Source organism: Piliocolobus tephrosceles, chromosome 6 (genome assembly GCF_002776525.5).
Source record: "Piliocolobus tephrosceles isolate RC106 chromosome 6, ASM277652v3, whole genome shotgun sequence".
NCBI lineage: Eukaryota > Metazoa > Chordata > Mammalia > Primates > Cercopithecidae > Piliocolobus > Piliocolobus tephrosceles.
The window spans coordinates 35,547,105-35,573,420 of NC_045439.1; the positions used below are offsets into that span (position 1 = coordinate 35,547,105).

General features: G+C 33.7%; 1 protein-coding gene across 8 annotated transcripts in view; it reads right to left on the bottom strand.

The window, feature by feature from the left end:
* The window catches only part of PCNX1 (pecanex 1), a 215,261-nt gene that overhangs the window by 125,653 nt on the left and 63,292 nt on the right, over positions 1 to 26,316 (bottom strand). For 5 of the 8 annotated variants that reach the window (XR_002724629.3, XR_002724630.2, XM_023182929.2 and 2 more), the window contains exons 6-8: positions 22,512 to 24,221; positions 12,753 to 12,885; positions 5,801 to 5,985 (exon numbers count right to left, since the gene is read on the bottom strand). Coding sequence is in view for 6 of the 8 variants with exons in the window: in XM_023182929.2 (XP_023038697.1) it covers positions 5,801 to 5,985; positions 12,753 to 12,885; positions 22,512 to 24,221 (2,028 nt within the window). In the remaining 2 variants the exon portion in view is untranslated. The remainder of the gene's footprint in view (positions 1 to 5,800; positions 5,986 to 12,752; positions 12,886 to 22,511; positions 24,222 to 26,316) is intronic. The other 3 variants (XM_023182971.2, XM_023182982.2, XM_023182937.2) reach the window with 2 other exon arrangements.

Here is a 26,316-nt window from a genome sequence, read left to right on the forward strand (position 1 = left end):
TGGTTCTCATGAGAGAAATAGAAACTTCTCTTTCATTTCAATGATTTTGGAAGGGTCTTTCCTTGAAAGAATCTAACATATATTCCAACTAATGCATATACTAACCAGCTTTATATTAGAATCTTAAGAATGATTAATGTTAGAAAGCAGATAATCTAGTCTAGAGATTCAATGAATTCTTTACAACAAACTAGTGAGAGACAAATTAAATATCTCAACCTGTCCCTGTAAGTTTCTGTAAAATTCCTAGAGCTGTTCACACACCCAAAACTATCTGAAATAATATTCTAGTAGTCTTCCCACAATAACAATGATAAACTTCTGAGTATTATCCAGGGGATGAAGAGCAGATAAAATTCATCTAGGTTTACTTCTAACTTGTAATACTTGTGGCGATCCTCCCAAACGCTACCAGATAAAGTATAGACCAGCGCTTTCCATAAAGCAATTAACAGTATATCTCAAAGCCCCAATAATGTATATTCCCCTTGACTGATAATTCCATGTCAACATTATTTATCCTAAGAAAACAATCACAGCAGCTATACACAAAAGCTTATGTAATGGACATTCAGCACAGTGTTCATTACAATAGTAAATATCAGGAAACAACATGAAGACTAACAATGGGGTTAGTTAACTGGTTAAATAATGATATAATATTTTATCAATAATGACAAAGATGATTATATAACAAGTTTACAATTGTCAAACACTGTTCTAACTGTATGCTTAATAAATATAATCCTCACAATAAACCTATGAAGTAGGCATTATTTTTGCCATCTTTTGATAAATGAGGAAACTGAGGCACAAGACAAGACAATAACTTTCCCAAGATCGCATAGTTAATAAGTGGTAAACATTTGAAGCCAAGAAGTTTGGCTCCAGAGTCCACTATATTGTACTGCCTTTCACATACATCTAAGTGACAAAAAATTATGCAGCCACTTAAAAACAAATTAAAGAGGCTGGGTGTGGGAGCTCATGCCTGTAATCCCAGCATTTCGGGAGGCTGACGTGGGCAGATCACCTGAAGTCAGGGGTTCGAGGTTCGAGGTGGCAAAACTCTGTCTCTACTAAAAATACAAAATTAGCCAGGTGTGGTGGCGCGCACCTATAATCCCAGCTACTCAGGAGGCTGAGGCAGCAGAATCTCTTGAACCCAGGAGGCAGAGGTTGCAGTGAGCCAAGATTGCACCATTGCACTCCAGCCTGGGTGACAAAGTGAGACTCTGTCTCAAAAAAAAGAAAAAAAAAAAAAATCAAGGAACAGCTAATAACACGAGTAAATGTTCAGACTGCTAAGTGAAAAAAGCGAGATACAAAACTCAAACAGTAGCACAAAAGTCACATAACATGATCCTAACTCTACTTTTTTAAGTGCATATAAACATGTACATTTAAAAAGACTGGAAGGAATAAATTACAAAATACTAATAGTGGATATCTCCGAGTGATGAGATTGTAGATGACTTAATTTTCTTCATGGTATTTTCCAGAATCTGTCAACTTGTATTTCTGTTGTAAGGATGGAAAAGCACATTCTAATTTTACCAAAACAAAGTAGAATATAGCCCTTAAACCTTTTAATACTTCTTCCTTTGAAACATAATGAAGTATTTTTATTGTTTTGATCAAAATAAACATTTTACTTTCATTCCCCAAAAAGGATCAAAGAATAGAATTTAGTATTTTTTTTGTGCTCAAAACAATAATAAAGGACAAAATCAAGGTTGCTGCAAGAGGATGTAACTTTTTTGTTCAGATGAATGAAAATAATCTACCATAACATAAGGAACTAACGTATAAACTCTAAGATCCTTTACAGTCCTCTGACTCTGTATTAATAGTAACAAGGAAAAGTACTAGTAGCCCAAAATGCTACAGAGTAGTGTATACAATCTTTTTTAAAACACCAAGACTAACTCTAATAAAAGTGACTAAAAGTATTGTAGATTCACCTGAGTCTCTGCTTTTTAAAGTAGAAAATTTTAAAGCTTCCAAATTATATTTCTGCTACGAACTGCTTAATAGGAAGAGCAATGTTGCCAGGTTTCCTTCAATAATTCTTCTATAGCCAACTACATTTTCAAGTTAAGAAGCTCTAGAATAAAGCAGATTACTTCAAAGAATACCTCCTTTGTCAATCCTTATCCAGTAATAAAACAAAAGAAAACCTAAGGAAAATCAATTCAAGCATCAAAAACTCAGATACATTAAGAAAGTCTTAACCAGAGAAATACTACTCATGATATATATGTGCTTTGTAATTACGTCTTGATAAATATAAAACTCTCCTGTCCTCATTTTCTTGTCAACACTGTAACAGTAATTTTTAAATTTTTCACATAAAGACAAAATAATAACTTCATATACACTTTCAAAGCATTTCCTCACCCTGACCACTAATTTCATACACAGAAAAAAACCACAGGCAATGTTTCCTGTTCTATCTGATCTCATCTACAACATTTTGTTTGAGATGTTGTGTTGCACATTAAGAGTGTAACTACCAGCTATAACGGCAAGTTTCATCATTGCATCAACTTATTAGTCTTAATTTATAAGAGAAAACTAGGATTAGTAACTGAGAAGTAATTGCCAAATTCTATAGAAAAGACTAGCAGATATAAAATGGAACTATAAGGCTACCTGAGTTCAGTCTCTTGTGTGACTTAATCTGGGCATTACTAAGTCACAGATTGTTTTACTTAGAATTTTTGTGTTTAATTCAGAAAAGAGTAAAAAAATCAACAAAAAATAGCAATTCCAATAAAAGACCAATCAGAAGAAAATTAACCCTTAATATGTGGTCTTTAAAATAAAGAGCAACATACTACATTAAAGAATTTGAGAAATTCTGATAGAAGTATCATTTTCAAAGATGTTAACTTCCAAAACTCATCCAACACTTCAGTCATTTGAACCCAATTTTTTTAAAATTAGGTTCACATGGAAATGAAAGCTATAAAGCTATAAATAAGAAAGAAACCATCTAAGTTTTTCCTTTTCCTTTTTTTTTTTTTTTTTTTTTGAGACAGGGTCTCACTCTGTCACCCAGGCTGGAATGCAGTGGTGCAATCTTGATTCACTGCAACCTCCACCTCCCAGATTCAAGCAATTCTCGTGACTTAGCCTTTTGAGTAACTGGGATTACAGGTATATACCACTATGCCTGGCTATTTTTTGTATTTTTAGTAGAGATGGGGTTTCACCATGTTGGCCAGGCTGCTCTAGAACTCCTGACCTCAATCTGCCCATCTTGGCCTCCCAAAGTGCTGGGAATACAGGTGTGAGCCACCAAGCCCAGCCTGAGTTTTTCCTTTTAAATTATGCCACTTATAATTCAAATTGTAAAACTAATCGTGATTAATTTTGCTTGAATACAGATGATAGAAGTACTTTTCCCTCTGCTTAATAAGCTACTAATAAAATCCTTGTAATACTATTTTCAGTGAATTTTTCCAAGATGTCTAATGTTTCCTGGTAACCTCAAAAAGGCAGAGAAATAAGGATTCTCAGGGTTTAGTATAGGAAACGGATATGGTTACCTATTGTGACACCACAAAATAAAGGTGTAGAAAACACAGTTTAGGAAAACTATCTAGGCTTAGAATTAAACAATGTCTGATTCAGAGTTTTTTCTTTAATCCAAAACAGCATATGTACATGTACATACACAAACATATGCACTCAAACATGTATTAGTGCATATACATGTATGTTTTATATAAACAAATTATGCATATGCATATACTTTCACATGTAAAAACTAGTTAAAATTTTTTAATAGAAGAAGCTAAATTTGGAAGCCAACTTTAACATATTTGAGTATAAAGTACCCAATTCATTCATGTATTTTCATTTACATAATTCACTGCTAATTAAAATCATGTAGAAAATTAAACCACACAACAAAAATATTCTAGCTTCTCTACCAATTCCTTTAAGTTCAGTTGCAGTTCATTTTCAGAATCTTTTTTGGCCAACTTTATAGGTTTTGGAACAGGTATACACTCCACTGATTGTTCTGTGCTAATTATTACTAAGCATTCAATTTGGTACCATCCAAATACAACAGAGCAAGACCTAGTTTAAGGTGGCAGTTAACATAAAAGATAAAACCCAAATTTCAAGAGAATATCCTGAATATCCACCAGCCGATGCTAAAGTCGTCTCCAATCAGAAGAGGTTTTTTCAATCTTCAGAACTAGAAAGGCAGTTCATACGTAAATATTTTCAATAATTTGCATGTGGATTTAGAATGAGAGTTTATCATTAAAGCTTGCTTAGCAAATTTTTTGAGCAAACTAAGAATTCTTATGGCAGAAAATAATCTACTGTTTAATTTTGTGCTTGATCTGATAAAAGTCTAAAACTCTGAAAGGGATTAAAATAAAGCCTTTTATTTTAGCCGATCTACTACTATAAAGCCAATGAAAAATGAAATGGTGACTGTAATTTTATATTCACAGATTCACAAATCCTTTGGGTTAAGAAAAGAGAAATAGCAATATAAAGTTATTATATAACTGAATATATTTGCAACTAAAGAAGTATTGGTTACAACTAAAACGAGTAGCTAAATTGGAGTCTACCTCATTCTCCCCCAAGCAGCCTCCTCATAAATTTTCTTGCCTCTACAAATCACAAACTTAAAAGCAACAGCATTCCAAATTTAAAATGTTTTATTGCTTTCTCATTTTATTTAGAAATCACCATACATTCTAATGTTTTAAATATCTTAGTTTACCATTTTCAAGTGTCCGTGAGATCTGAAGATGACACTTTTCATCAATATGTATACATACTTATTAATACCTCTCTACAACTCAGCATTTTTACAAAATAGAAAAAGAGTCAATGAATAGGTAGCATGTAAAGTTTTATTAAATCCTAATTTGGGCAACTTATACCTCATATCCTTCCAGTTGAAACAGTAACTTTATAAGTAAAAAGCAATTATAACATGAATAAACAAATCACAATGAGTAAATGCTTCCAAGTGAATATTTCTGAATAACTAGATTTTATTTACTTAAACCATTACTAACCTGTATTCTGAGAACAAGAAAGCTAGATTATACAGAGACACAGAAACCAAACAGAAACCAAAGTAATATAAAGTATCATCCTTAAATAATGCATAAGACAGACATTTGAGTAGATATGTATCACTGATGTTTAACGATACCATACCTCTAAGAATTAATTATTCAATAATTTATGTTTATAGATATATTGACAAGAACAAGAAATAAGCTTTATAAAGTTATTATGTGACATTAGTACAGAGCCACGTTGTCCTCAGAGTACTGTATTTTGAATTAAAATAAATCCTACTACAGATGATGCACATAGTGTGAAAAATAGAATATCTTAAAGAAAGATTCTATAGTGGCAGACAATTACAAAGCACTTTTCCCTTTCCTAAAGCACATTCAAAATATTCAAAGAAATTAAAGTTTAGTAAGAAACTTTTTTTAAAAAGTCAATGTTTTCTCCTATATAGTACAAATGCCTAGGAAAAACAGAATTGAGTGTGAACATAATTAACACTTTAACTACCTATTAAAAATGGACATGACCAAAAGAAAATGTAGAATAAGAGTAGAGAGAAACAGAAAAGGAAAAAGCAAAAGTCACATTTTCCTAACACACAGGGCAAATCCTATATAAAAAGCACTCCTATGCATAGTTCCAAAATGAAGCTATCTCAAAAAAGAACTGCAATCGTTACCCATCATCTGCTGCATTAAAGTTTTTGTATCATCAAGATTACATAAGGCCTGCATACCAAGTTCATCGTGCAAACTGCTACCGCCTACAGCAGATGCATTGTCATGTGATGCTTCTAAGTGGACACTCCCATTTCTCACCAGCAAGGAGGCACTAGCACTGAGCACTGCAGCCTGGGAAGGGGGGCGGGACTGGACTTTGACCTGGGCTGTGGACTGCTGGCCTTGCTGACCATCTTGAAGGCTAGGAAAAAACATGGATTGGGGAGACATTACAGGGAAGAAAAGAGAAAACAATACCTAGATTGAAGTCAATATGGAAAACTGATTTCAAAAAGGCACTTTTTCTCAACATAACCTAAGAAAGAGCCAACAAACTTTGTAAAATATACAGATTACACTGCCAACTTAAATCTTCTCGTCCTTACAAATTTGATTTGAAGTGACAAATGCAGTCAACATTAAATGTACATGTAAATTGGTTAATCTGCAACTTTTTTCCACCACAAGCCAACTAAATACTGCTGTAAGGAAAAAGAAAGCAGCAAAAAAGAATCATAAGTACTTTCAATATATGTGTGCTGCAGCTGGTCCCCAATGGATAAGCCCTATATTTCAGCTAAACACGCACTTTCATTTATAGCCCTGTAATAACTCTAGACTTGTTCTTTCAAATATTCTGAGCTCTCAAACTCACAATAACACAAGTTTATATGCACTTGAAAACCAAATAATCTTTATCAAATGCAACCAAAATAACAATCTTGAATCAAAAAAAATCACAAACTAGTGCAAGAAAACCAGAAAAACTGACTCAACCAAGTGAAATGCAAATGGCCATGGGATACAGTCAGAAGTAGAATTAATATAAAGTGTTATCTATAAAAAGCTTACATCTTTCTGAAATAAGGCGTGCTTTATATACAAGGTAGTAGTTACGTTCCCATAACAAATTTTGCTATTTCCTCTTCCAAACCATATTCCAGTCTCATTTACATGGATCCATCATTTTGGAAAATCTTTAAAATAATTAGGAAACTAGTAATTTCTCAAAGGAAATTAGGCCTAAGTTTGATAAAATTTTTAAATACTTGGTATTTTGAGATTAAAATTTATTTATTAGAAATTCTAATAAAAAATTATCTAAGAGACTATATTAACTCATTTTATACTTTCATATTTTTATTTATGATAGTATGAATTTTAATGTTCTTAGTATAATATTTAGTCAAATTTAAACTGACAAAACTCATGAAAAAATGCTTTGAGTATAATTATTATTCTCTACATGATGTTCAATGCAACTCTGCAATCTGCCGATTGAAGTTTACCTTTAATAATCCCAGAGTCTGCAACTAAAATTATTAGTACCTCTAGAACGAATAAAAGAATCCTACTTAGGATGGCCTTATTCAGTTACTTTATCATTTTTCATGAGTATCAACATCTCTCTAATCCTTTGAATTTGATGTAATTGTTTCTCTGGTACACATAAAACAAACTCACGTATTGCGGAATGACCAAGAAATAAAAGGCTATGTTGAAACATATATATATATCTTAAGCCTGTGGTTATGATAATAGACTATATTCTGGAACTACGCTGTCTGATACAGTAGCCTGTGACTATCGAAATTAATTAAAATTTTAGTTCCTTGGTCTTGCTAATATTTCAAATGCTCAGTAACTACATAACATACCTACTATTACCAGAGCTAATAGCTACCAAAGCAGGCAGTAGCAAGTACTTAGTGTCTACCGTATAGAACAGAACAGATCATAGAATATTTCCATCATCCCAGGAAGTCCTATTAACCTGCAGTACTTCATTTCACCAATGAAAAGCACACATTCTAGGCAGAGGATAGGAATGCACACAACATATGAAAAAACTAAGTTTACAAAATGTGGAGTTGTCAGTCCTTACTGGCATTATTTTTAAAGCCATAATGATAAAAGTATTTAATAATTTCTTCAGACTGGAATATTTGTAGAATACACATAAATCAACAGATAATCTTGGGAACTAATATAATCAGGTAAGTTTTTTATCTTCCATACACATATAATTTATGTTACTCTTCCTCAGAACCTATCTAAACTTATCCACAAACCTTACCAAAAAGGACAAATTTCACAAGGAAGAAAATACTGAGAAAAAAATGTTTTAGTAGTAAATATTACAAGTTAGAAGTAAATCTAGATGAATTTTATCTACTCTTCATCCCCTGGATAATGCTCAGAAGTTTATCATTGTTATTAAAAACAACATTTTCATAGTTCAGGTACCATGTGTCCCTTCAGGTTCAGAAGACACAGATTTTACAAAATAGGTACTCAACAAATTTTTCCATCAATTTTTTCACTTGACATCATAAGCCAAGTTGCCATATGGCAGTTGGACGTATTTTGGCATGAAGTATTTGAGTATATGCTCATCTTCAACACAGAGATGCACAATGTATACCCAATATACAAAAAGGTTTTTAAGATATTAGACAATGCATAAAAATCAACTCCAGAATGAAAAATAAATAAATAAAATCAGACGAATCCATGTGATTAGAAACATCAGGTTTTTTACTATCAATTTTAGATAATTTTTATTAAATTAATTTAGATAATTTTTATTAAAATTTCTAATAAATTTTAATCTCAAAATACCAAGTATTTAAAAACTTTATCAAACTTAGGCCTAATATCCTTTGAGAAATTACTACTTTCCCAATTATTTTAAGATTTTCTAAAATGATGGATCCATGTAAATGAGACTGGAATATGGCTTGGAAGAGAAAATAACAAATAAATGTTGATGTCTCTTGAATTCCTATTGTTATAATCCTTTAACAGAAATTAAAAAGTCCATAATTTTCACATAAGAAAACATATTCCTGGAGGGCTGCACTTTATCCTAAACTAATAATGGTACAAATAAATCTTTTTTTACACTTCTACGTCAAAACTACCAGTTGGAGTAAGAGTAGCAACTATTTTATAACACTGCAAAAGAAAAGGTAGAAGTTTAGGCCTAAAACTATCAGCTATCACTAGCACCACTGACATGCAATCTTAATTGTTAACATTTCTGCTATGAAAGACTGAAAAGTAGTTGATCTTCGTCTTTCCTTCTTCTGTATCACTTAATTGGCACTTGACACATTCTACATATACTGCTAGTTACCTTTCTATGTGTCTCTCCAACTAAAATGTAAAGTCTAAGAGTATGATTACATAATTCTTATATATCTCTATATTCTAGAAAAACCCAGAAGACTGTTTTGTATAAAGTACAAAAAAAAACAGTTGGTGGATTCATTTCTGAGCACCACAAACGGGCCCCTAGGAATTCCTAATCATGAATTCTTAGTTATTACTATGACCTTATTTTATTACAGATTTTTAAATTTTGTATTAAAAAAATAAATTTAAGAATACACTAAAGCATTTTTCCCCTTCCTCGAAATGCAATGATGATTTCATTCCATTCCAGCCCATTAACTAGAATTAAAAAGATATCACATTTAGGATAAATGCAGAACTCTTAATATTTGAATTATAAATATTTTAAATATTTGTCTTTTTTAGGCCTACTAACTGGGAAGAATTAGCAAAGGCCAACAAAACCTACCTATAAAGCAAACAATTTTTTCAAATAAAACTTTAAAAAATAATTCTGAAACAGTATATTTTTATAAGCATTATAAAATAAATTCAAATTCTCTTTGTAAGAAAATTGATAATTCACTCCCAATCCTTGGGGACGTATATTTTACCAAGTTGCCTTTTGGATGATCACTTACTTATTCATTAAAGTTTAAAATAAATTAGTATATTTACTAGTATTTACATATCACTTGCAATGAAAGTGTGGCCATATCTATTCTATTTCTTTTTGACAACTTTTCCAAATTTTAAATGACCATATCATCCTATATTTATTTAAAGATGAGATTACTATTCTGTAACTCACACTGAGGAATAACACAATATACTTTACCTGAATTTTTTTACAGTTACAAAAGATGAATAAATTGGTGTTTCTCCCTAATTCCCCATAGATAAATGTGATTGTACTTTACCCATGATGAAGTCAGGTTATTTAAGATATATGTAACCTTGGTACTAGGAATATCCTGGAACCTCAACAAAAACTACAAGCTGATTACTAGACAACTACTTTTCAAAAACTATAATGTGAACCCTTGAAAAGTAAGTAGTAGGGGCTGGGTGGGGTGGCTCATGCCTATAATCCCAGCACTTTGGGAGGCCAAGGCGGGGTGGATCACGAGGTCAGGAGTTCAAGAGCAGCCTGGCCAGCATGGTGAAACCCCATCTCTGCTAAAAATACAAAAAATTATCTGGGCATGGTGGCAGGTGCCTGTAATCCCAGCTACTCAGGAGGCTGTGGCAGGAGAATGCCTTGAACCCAGGAGGCAGAGGTTGCAGTGAGCCGAGATTGCACCACTGCACTCTGGCCTGGAGGACTGAGCAAGACTCCATCTCAAAAAACAAAACAAAACAAAACAAAAGGTAGTACACAACATCCTCATTTGAATGGTAATGTATTTCAAACCCTAGAAAAACAGAGGAAAATTGTAGGTGACTGGCTGGAGTTAGAACACAGCTCTTTAATATTCCACCTGGTAGAGGACAAAAAACTAATTTGTCTGCATATGTTGCTGAGTGGTATCCAGCAGGCTCATTAGTGGCAAAGAATGAAATAATTTTTAAAAACTGAAAAGCAAAAGTTAAAAAAAAAATTTAAGATATATAAACATGGAGTAAGAAAGCAAAAAAGTTGCCTTTGGCAAGTATTATTTAAGGGGCAAAAAGAAGAGGTTAGAAACAAAATAGAAAAAGTAAAATAAAATGCTGAGCTCTTTCTGCATGTTGAGATTATGCCCCAAATCCATCAGCAGAAAGAAAAGTTACTTCAGGCAGGAAAAGGCAAGGTAGAAAGGAAAAAGAACAGGAAGGCTCACAAAAAGCAAAGGGCTCAGAAAAGGTTTCTAGAACAAGTGTTTCTTTTAAATTGATTGTCTTCTCATTTTTATATTTTAAATATTGGTTTAATTAATCCACATTACTTTTTATAGAATTTTAACTTATTGAATAATTAATTAGGAACATGATCTATGAAAGACAAAGTTTTTTTTTTTGTTTTGTTTTTGAGATGGAGTATCCCTCTGTCACCCAGGCTAGAGTGCAGTGGCATGATCTTGGCTCATTGCAACCTCCAATTCCTGGGTTCAGGCAATTGTCCTGCATCAGCCTCCCTGAGTAGCTGGGACTACAGGGGCGCACCACCACACCCAGCTAATTTTTTTTTTTTTTTGGTAGAGACAAGGTTTCACTATGTTGGCTGGTCTCAAACTCTTGACCTCAGGTGATCTGCCCGCCTCAGCCTCCCAAAGTGCTGGGATTAGCATGAGCCAGAGCCCCCAGACTTTCTTTTTTTTTTTTTTTTTTAATTTAAAGGAGCTTTAATTGAGTAATGAACAATTTGTGAACTGGGCAGCCCCCAGAATCACAGCGCATTCAGAGGTATTCCAGGGGTGCCTCATTAAACACAAAGTTCTTGACTGTAATGTAAAATCCAGGAAAACAAGCAAGTCTTAAATCTCAGGGAAGTATGAAATAAAATATTTTAAAGAAACAAGGATTTTGCTTGTTTCAAGAACAAGGTTGTAACAAGAGGAGTTTATCTGTTCCAGCCTACTATGTACTTAACAGCAGTTCATTAAATGCTCTTCCTTTTGAATTTGAAATTAAAATGTAGCTGGAAAATAATTTGTAAAATAGTACTTTTGGGATACAGAGGCTAATAAAAGTATTTTGTATAATATATGAACTGCTTAAGTCAGCATATGTAAAGTATTTATATCCATTTTTGGGGCAGAACACAGTGGCTCACGCCTGTAATTCCAGCACTTTGCGAGGCCAAGGCAGGCAGATTATTTGAGGTCAGGAGTTCAAGACCAGCTTGGCCAACATGGCAAAACCCTGTCTCTACAATAATACAAAAATTAGCCAGGCATGGTAGTATGCACCTCTAATCCCAGCTACTTGGGAGGCTGAGCCAGGAGAATCACTTGAACTTGGATGGCGGAGGTTGCAGTGAGCCAAGATCACGCCACTGCACTCCTACCTAGGCAATAGAACGTCCCCCACCCCCAAAAAAGTATTTATATCTGTTTTTGTATTCTTAAAATAAATTAAAGCCCAAGTGTTTTGGATAGATTTTTATATTTCTAATTCAGGGCATGGATTCATCAGATTTGATGGAATTAAGAATAAAGTAGTTACTAGAATTTTAATGAAAAATTATCCATAATGTTACAAATGGATGTTTTCTTACTTAGGACTACTGGAAAAAGTTATGATGTGTTTGTTTACTATACTACAGAGCTTGAAAAATTTAATAAAGATATACATATAAATAGATATCTCTCTCCAATTGACCACACTTCACATAAATTACATGTTAGTTCTGTCATTTACTAGATCCTGGTGATTATAAAAGGCACTAAGTTTAGGCAATATAAAATAAAACATATCATATTTTAGTGAAATAAAACAAACTGGCTTATCAAGTTTAAGTGAATTATTTGTTATTCCTCAACAAGCTCACCACTCAGTTTGTATTTGTTCATATTATATTAAATTATGTCAAAATATTGGGGAAAATGTTGCATTATTATTAATTTGGAGTGAGAGAAAAAAACAGGAAAGCTGACTAAGATCTACTATATACATCCTGTAACTGCCCTCAAGTGATTCTGCAACTTAAAATTGACTAAACCAATCTGATCATTGTGCAACATAAAGCATGCATAATGCAACAGGCTCATGGTTACATGCAGAGAAAGCCAAAAAGGGCTTAAATGTATAGGAAAGAAACAGAAAGGAAAAGAAAAACAAAGCTCTTCAAATGCTTTCTTGGGACTGGCGGAACAGATTAGAAGGGCTGTTACATGCATGCTAAACTTGGTGGAATTGAAAATACCATACCTTAGGGGTGATCCGATGAGCAATGTAGGAGGGGTAGGGTTACTCCCTGCATTGTGCCGGCGCCGTACTGCCTGGCGCCTAAATGTGCTGCGTTCGCGGCGAAATGACACTGCCTCCTCGCTGGCTTGTGCTGCTGCATCAAGACAGACTTAGGTCAAACAGGAGCCTAGGTCAGAGATGTAAATAGCAGCTGAGCCTGGCTTTCCCTTGACTTCCCACCCTCATGGGTAAAGTGAACTTGTCTAATTAATCCAAACTGTTTTCACATGTACACTGTCAATCTGTCCTATCAGGCAATACACAAAAAGTATCTCATTTATTTAAAGATAACTGTTTCTTTAAAAATAATGTTTTTGACTTATTATCTAGCCTCGCCATCTTCTCTTCAACCTCAATTTCCTATTTTTAAGATCTCTGTTGTTTTAAATCTTTTCCTGAAAGTTTCATTTATTTTGGTCCCATATTCCTCTACTGCCCCGTTAATTAAGTCAACCTTAAAAGCACAGTATTGATTAGTTTCCACTAACGGGAATAGGGCATTAGTTTCTTACATTCATGAGTATTGTAAAAACAGCAAAGACAGTACATTTCACTGCTGATAACAAAGAGTAAGGCAGTAAGTTTATCTCACAGTACCCTGTGCCATAATTTTGGCAGCATTAAATGAAACCTCTGGTTGTGAAGTTGCAAAACCAGTGTGTTAATTCAACAGAGCATGAATATATCTTACTATAAAGGTACTTCATTACCATCAAACTTTATTCAACTCCATGCCCCTGGCTCTGGTCCTCTCAACTTTAGGAAGCAAATATCAGCAAATTGGCAAGCACAGGAACTCACAGCTTAATCTAACAAGCTTGTACTTTATTGTTTGTACTTTTTTAGTTTGTACTAAGGCCAAGCATACAACATGAGAACATCACAACAATGGCTTAGTAGAACTACATGGATCTTACAAAACCACACCGATTGATCGATTTAGGTTTCTAAAGCAAAATGTAAAATGATTTTCATCCGTTTAAATATAAAACAAAACAACTGTGTGATCTAAATAATTTGGGAATCATTTTGCTTTTGAGAAAGGGCATTTTGATGCTAAGTATGAATAAACACACAAGTTAGCACAAAAACATTCTTTTCAAACATGAAATTTCCTTTAAATTCCTTTACTTGTGGGGTAAAAGTCCATGTATACAAAAATTATATATGGCCTATAAGAACAAAAGATGCTGATTAAATCTGGTCATCTACAACTGTGGCTATTTAAACTTAAATTAAAATTAAAAATAAAAATTCAATTCTTGAGATTCATGAATCATACTTCAAGTGCTCAGTTGCTACACGTAGCTAGTTGTTACCATTACTGGACAGTGCAGATGTAGAACATTTCCATCATCACACAAAGTTGTATTGAACAGTACTTATCTAGAAAGATAAGGTTGCCTTTTTGTTACCACAGCTACAAGGCACATTACATACTTTGCCAATTCCTGACAACCATGACTTCAATGAAATGAAAATGCAATCAGCATTGCCACAAAGGAGAAAACATGTATTAGGGCAGGGCAATCAATGGATGAAGGATGAAACAAAGCAGAGAAGAAAACAAGCCAATTGAGGGAAGAAATGAAAACTGAGATGAGCAATTGGTATACCTGCTAACAGTTCTTAGACATCAGTAAGGTTTAACTCAGGTTATGGAATTTAAATCACTATTTAAAAACTCAATTCAAGAATTATTTTGTGAAATATTATATTAAAGATTTCTCTTCTACAGTTGTTACAAACTATTATGCTATTATTTATAAAGCATTATTTGTAACAAACTACTACGCTCAATTTACAAGTCAATCCAACTACATCAAGAGACTTTCAAACATTTTTTCTAATTGTAGATACTGTTTCAACCAAAATAGCAGAGTAAAATTTACCCAGACATAATTTATAGAAGATAATTTAATCCATAAAATGTACCAAAATTATTCAGAAGGATTTGGGGAAAAAAGTATGTAATCACTGAATATTGAGTATAGGAAGAAGAGAAATAGATGGTTTTCTTTACTATCTTCCTTCTACTGAAGACTTCATGGTGTTAATCTTAAGTAAAAGCTAATTATTCCACAGTACTGGAGTGAAAAGACAAACTACAGTGTCCACTTTTAATCAAAATGTTTCTTGGTTTCTTCAGAAAACAATTTTTTTTTTTTTTTACTAGTAATACACCATTTATATTGTTATCTGCAAAATAGCTGCATATTATATCACTTACTTTCTTAACAGTCTTGGAAACACATTAAGATGAAAGTTTAGGCATCCAGTGAACAATGTTAAAGTGGAATTATGTATACTGTCTATGTTGTCTCTTATAATATTCAGGGAGTAAACACCTACTGTTCCAAGAATTTTCAAAATGTTTACTATGGCAACTGCTTTAACAGTATCACACATTCAAGGGAAAATGCTATACTACGATTTATGGTCACAGTATGTAAGATTAAGCCATGTCCCTGGGAATGTGCTACTTACAGAACAGCTCTATTTGGAATACAGTAGAGTAGGGGTCCAGTTCTATTCCAGCCAAAGGAGGAAAAATGCGTCTTTAAAGCTTAAAATAATTTGCTGTAAGCACAGTCACATATGTTATAGCCATACTTGATAAAAACTCACTTCCAGAATCCAATTGTAATAAACTCTTTTTGAATCATTTAACTTTATAGAAGAAAAACAGTAAACCAAAACAAAAACAAAAACAAAAAATCTAATCTTTTAACTAAGGAATCAGAGAGAAGGGAGAAAATATTTTAAAAACTGTTTTTGGAGTTGACATTTTGACTCTGCTTAAAACCCAGTATCTCTAGCAAAGAAGAATGAAATTAATTTAATAGTAAGAGCATAAAATGCAGAGTGTGAAAAATTAGCACTCTAGAACAACTAAACTTTATGAATGTGTAGGTAAAAAAGAAAAAACATTCAAGCAATTCAAAAACCGTGAATGACAAGACATATAAAATACTTCCAATATATATCCAGAGAGTCACATATTTTTAAATGTATTTTTTCAAACTTAAACGTCTCGACTTTCTATTTATTCATTTGTGTTAAAAAGACTGACTTCATGATCATAATAAGTTTAAGAGGAACCTTCAGGCCAGGTGCAGTGGCTCACACCTATAATCTCAGCACTTTGGGAGGCCGAGGTGGGTGGATTACCTGATGTCAGGAGTTCGAGACCAGCCTGGCCAACAGGGCAAAGCCCTGTCTCTACTAAAAATACAAAAATTAGCAGGTGTGGTGGCAGGCACCTGTAATCCCAGTTACTCGGGAGACTGAGGCAGGAGAATTATTTGAACCCAGGAGGCAGAAGTTGCAGTGAGCCAAGATCGTGCCACTGCACTCCAGCCTGGGTGACAAGAGTAAAACTCCATCTAAAATAAAATAAAATAAAAAAATCAAAACAAAATAAAATAAAAATAAGAGGACACTTCAGGTAATTTAGCTTTTTACTTTAGTTATACTGATGCAATCACTCAATTAAGTTTAAGCATTTACTAAATGCCTAAGTTCAATTCATGGACAAACCAAAAATATTCTCTGACATTTTAGACAGCTGTGATCTGGTCCGTTCCTGAAGATAACAAAGAAAGTTTAATCCATAATACATACCTCCTACCTCAGGAGTTACTTCACATTTATCTCAATGAGATAAGGAAAATTCTACACATTCTAAAATGAATTATTTTAGTGCAACTATTTATTTTTTACGGTAGTATTACACTTACAGACTATCAGTTGGTTTTACTCTGTGAATGAAAGCAGAGAAAGCATTAAAGGCACTAATATACTTCTAGAATGGCTGGGATGCCCAAAGAGCAAAATTTAATGAGGGAGGAGGTAATGGCTATCGGAAGTCTATCTTAAAAATTGGAAGCTGTGAGTATAAATATATACAGATAAAGATGCTATTTAAAAATGATGTGAATCATATACCTGATTTATAAAAGAATTTGTACGTAATAAGTTACTTTCTAGTTGTCATGTACTGCTATGGCTGGCATCTTGCAATAGCTCAATTTCAATTAAATTGATAAAAATTTAGACAGAGGAAATTGCTCAGATGTTCTTTTCAGTGAGAAATCTTTATTGTGGGGGAAAAGGAGTAAATCTGGAAAGATCACATAAATAAAAATATGCATTTAGTACTTCAAAAAGATCAGAAAAAATGCTATTAGGAAATTAAATTCTTAAGAAAGATGACAAAAGTATGAAACGAATAAGTATATATACATCTCAGAAAAATAAAAGATATCTGCAAACATTCTGAAATACATTGTAATGTTCAGGATAAAAATGATTTTACCTAACAACAAAATTACTATATAAAGACATAAACATTCAAGTAATTTTGCAAAAACATTCTAAAAGGAATGTTTTAGTCTAGGCATGAAATCCACTTTATCTAAATAGTTTTTCCCTCTCATAGTTTCTTTGTAAGCCAATAATGATGCTACCATCAACATGCAAACATTTTCTTCCAATGAAACAACAAATGCTTTTCAAGCTCATTCTTGTTAGAAATAACAAAAAATAAATAAGTAAATAAATAAATGTTTTTAAGTGTCATTTTCTGGGAAGCCAAAGAACACTGCTCAATTTCTAAGCATCAATTCTGAATGAAAATAATTTCCATCTGTGAAAACATTTTAAAGGACTGGCCTACTTTTTGACAAGCCAAGGAACTGGAGCAAACAATAACAAAATTATTAGCTATGGCCGGGCACAGTGGCTCACACCTGTAATCCCAGCACTTTGGGAGGCCGAGGTGAGCAGATCACAAGGTCGGGAGTTCGAGAACAGCCTGGCCAATATGGTGAAACCCCATCTCTACTAAAAATACAAAAATTAACCGGGTGTGGTGGCAGGCACTGGTAGTCCCAGCTACTTGGGAGGCTGAGGCAGGAGAATCGCTTGAACCCGGGAAGCAGAGGTTGCAGTGAGCCGAGATCACGCCACTGCACTCCAGCCTGGGCAACAGAGCAAGACTCCATCTCAAGAAAAAAAAAAATTATTAGCTAAGCTTTGAGTTAAAGAGAATTTGCATATCCTTACTGATATTTTCCACAAGTCCACCAGCCAAACAAATATAACTTAAGTATTACTTACTTTTATAGGTGATTTCTAATCCTTTTTAATCCTTTGTGAATGGGATGAAAGATACCAATCCTTCAGATACAATTTTGCATCTACTTTCAGGAGAGTCCCTTATTAAAGGGTCAGTTGTGATAAACACATATATTTGAAGTGACATTTTTGAGAGGGAACACATCCTTACATATGAAAGACATCACTGTCTTTGTTTATATAATGAACCTATAATACATAAAGCATTTTCACATTTCTACACTCATTAGGTTTAAGCTCATTGGAGTCTGATAGTTAACTGTGAGACAGGTCTAAACGGTTATTATTCCCGTTTTACAGTTGAGGAAATTGAGGCACAGATTTAATGACCTGCCAGAATATTAAGACAGTAATTAGAGGTAGTATGAAAATGTAACCGTTTGATGCCCAGAACTTCACTGCTGAGAGAAAGAAAAACACTGTAATGTTTGTTCCTACTTGACAAAATCAGGCATGGGCTGGTTTTGGGAATTCTATATACAAACATGTATTTGCTTCACCAATAAACACCTCTTTTCTTGATATTGTTGTAAAGGAAGATAATTTTCCCAAACCTATTTTTGCTGTATTTAATGAGCCGCCTTCTGTGCGGTTTTATATATGTCTAAGCTTTTTTCACAGTAAAGAATATCTTTCCTTAATGAAATCAAGGTCAGCCACATATACAATGAGTATAGCATTATACTTTAATACAGTATTACGTTATGCTATTATGATGTACTTGAACACTATTAAAATTAAAACGATATCTGCCCCTGCATTTAATGACCACGCACTGCTGGGTTTCCTGCTTTGGCTTGTACAGCTATTACAGCTCCTCTTTCCGGGTTAGCTGTGTATTTCTTCTGCTGTCATTACTTCAGCTTCTATAAGTACCCATCCCTTCTACTAATTTGCTTCTTCTAACTTTCCATGTGGACCCGGAAATCAGAAAATTAAGTTTATTAGACTTGAGATTCCTTCTATTTAGTAAATTACAAAAACTATAATTTGTATTTTCTTGTCTGTTTACTGGTCTTTATCTTCTATCTAATGCTCAATGATATTTGGGTACAAAATAACACACCTTCAATTTATGTGTATAGCACAAACCCTCATAAAATTTTTATTGAAAAGATCTGACTTTTCTTTAAATAATTGTTTCTTTAAAGATTATCTTTGGTTCCCAACACAATATTATATTAGGATCCTATTTCATGCTTACAGAATAGTGACTCAAACATTATATTTAAAATAAATTTCACAGAGAACTAGAGGTTAAACAATTCAGAAAAAAGCACAAAGAATAATAAGTAAACACAAACCTCTCCACTCGGGCTGTTCTTTGTAATCCATTAAGTGATACAGAAAATATGCTATAATAACAGTATTGAATCACACAGGAAATAAGTTTAAATGGCTCAAAAGAAAAGGACTTCATTAAAAGTAATACAAGCTAGAAAACACAGGACATTTTTCTACCATACAGCTTGTATGTAGTTTTCATTTCTTAAAATATTAGTCATAAATTAAAGATATGCCTTATAATGTAAAAAGAAAAATTAAGTACAAAACAAGAGATCAACAGAAAATGACTTAGTTTGAACTTAAAACGTATTTCCTGTCTCAGTAATCACAAACCATTATTGATGAAATTCAGTTTTAACCAAAGAACTTGATTAATGATGACAGGGCATATGAAAACAATCACTTGTTACGTGACTAAAAAAGATAATATATGACAAAATCACGTTAAAATCCCTGTCACCAAATTGATGTTAATAAAAAATGTTTTTCCTATTAGCATTATGTAAGAAACTAGGGAATCAGATATTTTTTATTTTTACTATTGAGTTTCACAATGGCACACTTAGACTATCTCTAGTTTATTTCTACATTTAATCATTTTCTTCTACTTTAATTTTATACCATTGAATTAATAAGGCTGAAGGACAGGCTACATTGTGTAGCATAACTAACTGGCCTTGAATAGTCACAGCAGCACTAGTAAGCATTTACTGTGTGCCAGGCACTGTTATAGGCATTTTCGTGTATTAACTGCCTAGTCCTCACAACAACCCTATGAGATAGATACTATAATCATCTCATTCTAAGATGAGGAAGCTGAGGTTTATAAGTAGATTTCCTAGAGTCACAATAGTGGAGCCCACATACTAACAAAGGTATTTGACTCCATGTCACTAAACTAGATTACCTCCTATTTTAGATTACTTTATTTTAGTACTTTAAAGTATATTTCCTAAATTCCATCTCTCCACACTACCACCACCACCTACCTTAAAATAAAATGAAAAGAAATCGGTTATCCACACCTTCACATTCTTCAGGACAAAATCTATCTATGGCTTATGCATAGGTATATGAATGGCCAAGCAGTAACATGATTGGCTGACAGGTTTCAGTAGTACACTATGTAAGGCAGGACGGCCCAGAAACATTTCTTCTAAATTGTCAGACAGGGCTATAACAGGTAATGTTAACATAAACAAATATCTTTAAACAGTATTTGAGAGTCTCTGTAATTTTTAAATAATGAGAACCAAAACAAATCCCCTCCCACCACCTCCAAACTTTCAAAGAGCCCAAATAAACTCCCAACAAAACTCCTATATTTAGTTATGATAAAAACCAATTAAAAAACTCCCAACACATTTAAGTGCTTTAGTTTTGCTCTTATTTGTGACAAAAGCACAAATATTCTTATATTTGTTTATTCTTATTCTAAACCCAGTGAAGCTCAAATAAAAATAGCCTGTGCAATGCCTTCCCTAGGCAAAAAGTTTTTAAACAGCACACAGACTATTACATTTCTTCCACCAAAGAAGATATTTTTATTTCATTATTTATTAACATTTAATGGAGTTATTTAAATAAATTTTTTTTTAAAAAATGAGTACAAACAAAAGAAAACAAAAGCTAGAACCTGGAAAAACGAGGGCTAATATAGCTTAAAGAACAGCACTGAGAAGCAAATAACACCTTTCAAGTAACTTTTCTTAAAAAACAGTACCCATGAAAAGGAAATGACATTTTAAATATAAAGGCATGAATTTACTACATACTTTTGTGCATATTTTTTCAGTATTTACTTTTCAGCAATATTCAGACCAGTAATATATTTCTATCATAGCATGTTTACTTAAAATTCATTCTGATAACTTTAAAAATTAAGCTATATTTTAAAATCCAGTGGTTTCCTGCATACTGTGAACATACCTGGTATGATTTGTGTGAGAAATCACTACAAGCATTTCAGGTTGTTTACAAAAAAAGAGAACTATATCCAGGTCAAAGACTCGAGAGAATTTAATTACTCTATTGTCACCAAATGGTTATAACCACTTCAGATATAGTTAGTTCTCAATATTTAGGTTTGATAAACTACATTTTTCTTCAGGTACCAGATAATTTCTTTATGTTCCCATTAGAAATAATCTGGCTAGAAACTTCACCCAAAAAAATCTAGGAAAATGTTTACCACAACATGGACTTTTAAAATACTTGGGGTGAAATTAACATCTTGGAGAAAAAGCATATATTCGTATGTTTCAGAGTGTTTGTACAAACAAAATCCAGCTTAACTTTTAATAAGTGACTGAACATTACTATATCAAACAGACTATAAACTTTAAAGACAGAAGCATAAATAAAGAGAATGGGGGTAGAGGCTAAAAAAACTAAGGTACTAACAACAAAAGATCTGATTTTTCTGATTCTATTCAAGAAGCAGATTCCATAAAAACCAGAACCAAATAAACAAACTACCTTGGACAGAAGAAAACAGCAAGAAATAACAACTCTGAAATAAAGAGGCCAACACACACTGACAGAATATAAAATCACCTATCCAAATTTGCACAATTCTCCAAAAACCTGAAATAAGTAAGCTATTACTTTAACCAGAACACCATCACTGTTATTATGGGAGCATCTTACATCAATTAATGGATACCAAATGCTAATATAAACTGCAAATCTGAATTTAATAAACTTTAAGAATAGCGTGTGAAATTATAGAAAAAAATAGTATTTTCCTAACACCTGAAACTTGAGTAAGCAAGAAATAAAACCAAAGATACAGACTTAAAAAAAGAGCCACAATTCTCAATGTGCATAATCAGATTTAAAGTAATATTTGGAAAACTCTTATATAACAGGCTGAGTGATCTAACTTTGAAAGTTTGGTGTCATATACTGTATAAGAGATGACTGAAACTGGTTTGGTGCCCTTAAATAACTACATACTTTATTGTTGCTATTGTTATAAAAAGGAAGAGGGCTAATTTTTGTTATTCCCAGCAAAACATTAACAGGTGGCAACTGGCTTAGAAACTGGTGTTCTTGACACCATCAAGAACAAATTGACATATTCAAGTATTGCAACCAAAAAAATATGTTCTTGGTGTTCATACCAAAACCTTTTCTAAGATAACCACCTACTTCTCCATTCAAGAAAGCTTATTTTAGTAACACAGTGGAAGGGGTAATATTAACAGAAGCATATTTTAGTAAGTACTACTCTAATTAATAGTATGAAAAAGCAGTGACTCTTAGAGAAATCTCTTCTTACAGTTCACTTACCTCCACTGACTGCATCTTGCTCTTCCCCTTCAGGAAATGCAACCTGGTTTGGCAAGCTATTCCTAGATCGAGTGACTGTCTCTAACTGGGAAGCCCGTCCTAATAAAGATAGCTCATCTAGCACCTCTCCCTCTTTGGCCTCAAGATCTGATTTTGAAGTGGTTAAGGGCTTTATACTTTCAGGTGCCATTAACCTGTTTGAGTCATTCAAACATGCTACTGTGCCACTGTCCAGGCTCAACACTCGGGCACGAGTCTTGGCACTATTTGTGCTAGAAGTCCGTCGTGTTGCACGCTTTTTGCTGGTTCCTTCAGGAACCAAATGAGCTTTGTGTGTGTGTTCAGAGTCTATGCCCCTCTCTTTATGAGTGTGTTTGGTCTTTAGAGCACTGTATCTGCCCTCAGGAGACTGACAGGAATGAGAAGTAGTGCTAGACGAGCTATCACTGCTGAACTGGTGAGCAGACTGAACACTTGATGCTCTACTCAAGTCACTTTGATCACTAGAGTCTTCGTCATGACAAAATATAGCACTGTGTGGCTTGGTGCCAGAAACTCCTCGAAAGCAAACATAGTCCCTATGCCGGCTTGAATCAAAACTGCTAGCCCGTTTTTTTCCCGTCCGTCTCCTGCCTGACTTGTGGGCAGAAGCTGTCCGATGGATTACGCTAGAAGATTTAGGTCGAACATCCCCTTCCTTTTGCTTTCCACCAACATCTTTACACACTTTGGAATCCACAGAAACAGCTGACTTATCACTCTTCTCTTCTTTGTTTTCTGGAGTGTTCCCAGGTGGTCTGTCCCCTTGGGAAGTAAATTCATTTGCATGGGGATTTTTATTGGCTTCTTCAGATGCAGAGGGGCTGAGACCTCTCTGGTTGTGCACCTCTTCGGAGGGGGTGGGGTCCTTGGCCTCGTGAACCTCACTGTTGGTACTCGCTTCCATGGCAATCTTTTCACTGCTAGTCCTTTTGTCACTGGCACAGCTATTCTTCTCCTCTGGGCCTGCACAGCACTCCTTTTTCCTCCCACTTTTTGTTCCTGCTTTAGGAGACTCCTCATGCTCTGACAAGACGCTCTCTACGTGAGTTGAGCTGGTCTGCTCACTTTTATAGCTGCTGACAGTACTGTTAGTGTCCCGGTCCGTTCCACTACAGTAGCTTTCTGTTGACCCACTACTCCGTGTGCTCAGGCTCCTCAAGCTGTCCATGCTTTTTTCTGCTTTCAAAGGTTTGCTCTTCCCACTTTTTGTGGGTGGCTGAGAAGTATTGATTTTCAAGTCACCAGCAAGCTGAAATTCCCCAGATAAACCAGAATTTTCCACCAAAGACTCTTTGGATCCAGAAAGAGGCTTGGAAGATTCTAACTCACTAACTGGATCTAACCCACGTCTTTGCTGATAAAGGGGAAAATCATTCAGTGAAGTGTCTGGAAAAGCTACAGCAGAGCTAGAAGTCCGTGGTACACCTCGCGGCCGGTGGTCTTTTCTGTAAGAGTGTGAGTGTAAAGGTACAAGAGAAGCTACTTCTGTGTCACAGGCACTGGACAGAGACTGATCAACATGGTGGTGGTGGTGGTTATGACTTGGCAGGCTCACTTTGTCACTGAAGTCCCTTGGCAAGTCCTGTCCACAAGAGGATAAGGAAGGCTGAATAGAGATGAAGGAGTCATTGGAGACAAGACGAAAGAGCTTCCGATCAGTTGCCAAATCTGTTTCAAACACATGTTTGGAAATGTTAAAATAAATGTATGATCTGCTTTTCTACTGTTTCACAATGGAAAGAATTCACTGCATACAGTAAATCAAGTAAAAACAAGTTCACCAAAGAGCTGCTTTCTGTTTCACAGCTGCACAAAGAAAGCATTCTATTCATGAACTGAACTGAACTGAACTTCCAAATCTTTGAGTTCTTCAATTGGCCTCAGAAAGAGTTCTATAGACTATCAACAATAAAATAAGAGGCAACAAAGGATTATACTTAAAATAGGCCTGGATTTCTAGGCAAGCTCTGTCTACAACTTACTAACTTGGTAACTTTGGGTTACCACCTGTAAATCTGTTTCCTTATTTGTAAAATGGGACATCAACTTCACTGAGTCATAGGCAAGGAAATAACTGAGTTAATAACATATATTGCTTGACACAATGCCGTCACAATTAAAGGTGGCTATCATTATTTTACCTAACACAATATTAAAATCCTTTCAAAAAGCTAACACAATTATTTTACAAATCAAGAAAACCTAGAGTAATCAGAAACAAACGAACAAAAATAGGCTGACCAATGCCCAAACAAGACATAATGATGTAAGACATCCTCTTGCTGTTCAGAATGGTAAAAACAGCAATAATTACATTCTTATCTTTCATTATTTTTATCTTTCATTATTGGTATAGCAATTATAAAATACTTCATGAAAAAAATACTTATCTTCTTGTAACTGTAAGATCACTGCTTTAACCCTCCATCCAGACCAGTGATTAGTGATTTATCATACATACTATATATATAAATGTAAATATAGATATAAATCAATGCATCTACCCACCTACCTACATTGTAATTTATCTTGGAATATAGCTTGACAACCAAACTGCAAAATAGCTTATTTTTAAATATATGTTTTGCCAGACAAGGACATTTGAACCTGCTGTTAGTTCAACAAAAATAAAAATTATTGTCTTATTTGTCATAGCTGGATAGACGAAGTAAAATAATAGATTCTATAGTAAATTTGAGTCTTCCCAGTAGAATCTCAATGACCAAAGCAGACATTTCCCCCTAAGATTAAAAGAAAGGGATGAGTTATTTAAAATGTTTATGTACTTTTTAAAAATCTAAATGTAGATTTCACTATGATTAATTAAGTAAAAACTCACAGATAGCCTCTGGAGTGTACCATAAAAATTGGAGTTTATAAATGTCCAATTATACTTTATCTTACGTTTTAAAGTTTTCAAGGTAAGTAAAACCCATGTCCTTTATTATTTTCCCAACACAGCTGCTACAGTGGTTGTGTTCTTATATCTTCTAAATATCAAAATTTAAAAGCTGGCATTGTATTTTTTGTAGTATTAAATTATAATGTTATTTCTAAAAACTCTATATCTCTAATAAGCAATTATCAGTTGGTGTGATATTCACATTTCAAGGATATGAATTTTACAGAAAACTTAGTGACTCTGAGCAAGTAGTTGAAAATCACTAAATCTACAATAACAAAATATTTTTTAAATGCTAATGATCAAAACCAACTTCCTTCTGAGGAATTAATAAAACAGAAATGTAAGTATTTCATTTTAAAAGACACAGCCAAACTTACTTTAATACATGCATTTTTTTCAATACTGCTGAACAAATATAACATAAAAGGTTTAATTTTGTCAGAAAAAATTTAGGTGGTTTCAGGAAATTTTCAAGTAAATACATTTTTTCTTACTGTTACCCATATGAAAAAAATTATATCAAAGTTAAGAGGCTCAGATCAACACAAAGAGATACTATTTTTCATCAAATCAAACTTTTTTTAAACAATTGTTATTAGTGGCATTTAGAATAAGAAAGGCATACTGCTCATGGTGGTACCAACTGGTGTAACCTTCTTAAAGCAATCTGGCAATATGGCCAAGAAACTTGAAAAGGTATTCTTAAATTGAAGGTAAGAAATTGTTGCTAAAGGATAGAGTCAAATATGCGTACGAGGTTTTAGCACAAAGTTGTTCATGTCACGTTATTATAAAAGTTCTTAAAGCACAAAAAGTATAACAATGTCCTATAAATAATGGTTGAAAATGTAGTCCACT